At 43.4% G+C, this 2371-nt stretch overlaps 1 protein-coding gene across 1 annotated transcript; it reads left to right on the top strand.

The window, feature by feature from the left end:
* Positions 1-327: 327 nt before the first annotated feature.
* Positions 328-1598, top strand: LOC105775461 (uncharacterized). The gene is made up of 3 exons (XM_012597972.1): positions 328-696; positions 850-1391; positions 1505-1598. Exons 1-3 carry the CDS (start codon positions 328-330, stop codon positions 1596-1598), a joined length of 1005 nt encoding a protein of 334 aa, XP_012453426.1.
* The last annotated feature ends 773 nt before the right edge of the window (positions 1599-2371 follow it).

Here is a 2371-nt window from a genome sequence, read left to right as displayed (position 1 = left end):
TACTATCCTAAGCTATGCTCCGTATTCTGGAAAGGGTTGCAGGAACCAACACTGGTGTTGTGGGTCGTGGGTCAATTTCAGAACGACTCCGGTTGAATGGAGCAAAAATTTTTAAGGGTGTTTCTCGAGTAGCCTTTAGTGTGGCTGAATACTGGGTGGAAGCCACAGAAAGAATAATGGATGATCTCGACTACACTTCTGAGCAAAAGCTAAAAAGGTGCAGTGTCTTTACTGCGAGATGAGGACTATCACTGGTGGCTTACTGTGAGAGAGGGTACTCAGGCCAATCGGTTAACATGAGATTTCTTTAAGTCGGCTTTTCAAGGAATGTATGTGGACGTAAGTTATGTGGACGCCCGAAGAAAGGAATTTTTGAGTTTGACCCAAGGGAGTAAAACTGTGGCTGAATATGAGGCTGAGTTCTTGCGATTGAGTTGCTATGATCGTGGGATAGTGGCGATTGAGTATGAACGCTGTGTACGATTTGAGGATGGCCTCCGAGATGAGTTGCGAGTTCTGATAGCTCCGCAAAGGGAGCGAGATTTTGCTACCCTAGTTGAAAAGGCAAAAATCGCCGAGGATGTGAAGCGTTCTGAGCGCCAGAACCGTGAGAAAGATAGGGGCAGGTTTAAGAGGGATTCAGAGCCCTCAAGCTCTTTTGAAAGGCCTAAAAAGAAGGCCAGGTTTGATGGTCCAGTCTGAGCTGGGGTTTCTGTCGCAAGACATCATCTGGGTGAGTGTTGGAAGAAGATTGGGGCATGTTTCAGATATGGGTCAAAGGAGCATCAAGTTAAGGATTTTCCTCAGAGGCCTACTCAGATGCAAGCTGCAAGTTAGGGTTTTGTTCAGCCAGTGAGAGGTGGTCAGCAGCCACCAAAAGGCCATGGGCAGGTTAGAGGTGGAAATGGTGTGGGACGAGGTCATGGAAAATTTGGTAGAGGTGTTGGTAACAGTGAGGCCAGACAACCAGCAGTGGTCTATGCTTCTCGTCGCCAAGAGGATGGTGACGCTCCAGATGTTATAACCGGTACGTTTCTAATTCATAATGTACCTTACACTACTTTAATTGATATAGGGTCTACACATTCATACATTGCATGCACTATGTCTGGCACATTGGGTATCATGTGTGAGAGTACTGCTAATGAGATGACTATGTTAAGTCCACTTGGACAATCGGTAAGGGTAGATAAGTTATTCATATTTGTGCCCCTAGAGGTTCAAGGAGTTATATTTCTAGCGGATTTGATGGAGCTACCCTTTGGTGAATTCAACCTGATCTTGGGGATGGATTGGTTGGTAAAACACCGTGCAATTTTGGATTGTGCTACTAAATGTATGGTATTAAAGACTACTGAGGATGAGGAGGTGGCTGTGATTAGGGAGGGAAGGTATTTTCTGTCTAATGTGATCTCTGCTTTAAGGGCCAAAAAACTGGTTCGCAAGGGTTGTGAAGCGTTTCTAGCTTATATTGTGCATCTGTTTCTAAGGGTCCTTTTGTTAGGGATGTCAGAATTGTTAATGAGCTCCCTGGGTTGAATTTGGAATTGAGCTCCTGCCAGGAACGGCTCCAGTGTCCATCGCCTCTTATAGGATGACACCGAAGGAGCTGATGTAGTTAAAAGCTAAAATCTAAGAACTGTTGGATCGAGGATTCATTCGACCTAGTGTGTTTTCTTGGAGAGCACCAGTGTTGTTCGTAAAGAAAAAAGATGGGACCATGCGCATGTGTATCGACTATAGACAATTGAATAAACTGACCATCAATAATAAGTATCTTTTTTGTTAAGGATAGGTGATTTATTTGATCAGTTGTAAGGAGCTTCGATTTTCTCCGAAATAGATCTTTGTTCTGGGTACCATAAGTTGAGAGTTAAGGAGGCTGATGTGTATAAAACTGCGTTTAGGACTCATTATGGTCATACGAATGCACCAGCTTCCTTCAAGGACCTAATGAACCGAGTATTTCAGTCCTACTTGGATCAATTCATGGTGGTATTCATAGACAATATCTTGTTGTATTCAAGAACTGAGGATGAACATATTGTACATCTCCAAATTGTTTTGTAGATTTTAAGGGAGAAACAACTTACGCTTAGTTAGCAACTATGATTTCTGGTTGCGAGAAGTGACATTTTTGGGTCGCGTGGTATCTGCCGACGGGATTAGGGTTGATCCTTGAAAAATTGAAGCCGTACTGGATTGGACACCACCTAAGATCGTATCTGAACTTCAAAGCTTTCTGGGTCTGGCAGGGTATTATAGATGTTTTGTTGAGGGGTTTTCCTTAATTACTGCACCTCTGACTAAGTTGCTACGTAAAGATGTTTTCCTTAATTGCTGCACCTCTAACTAAGCAGCAAGAAAGTTT

This window comes from Gossypium raimondii, chromosome 10 (assembly GCF_025698545.1).
Source record: "Gossypium raimondii isolate GPD5lz chromosome 10, ASM2569854v1, whole genome shotgun sequence".
Lineage (NCBI taxonomy): Eukaryota > Viridiplantae > Streptophyta > Magnoliopsida > Malvales > Malvaceae > Gossypium > Gossypium raimondii.
Note: the sequence above shows the minus strand (reverse complement) of the source record. Positions and strands in the feature narration are given on the sequence as shown.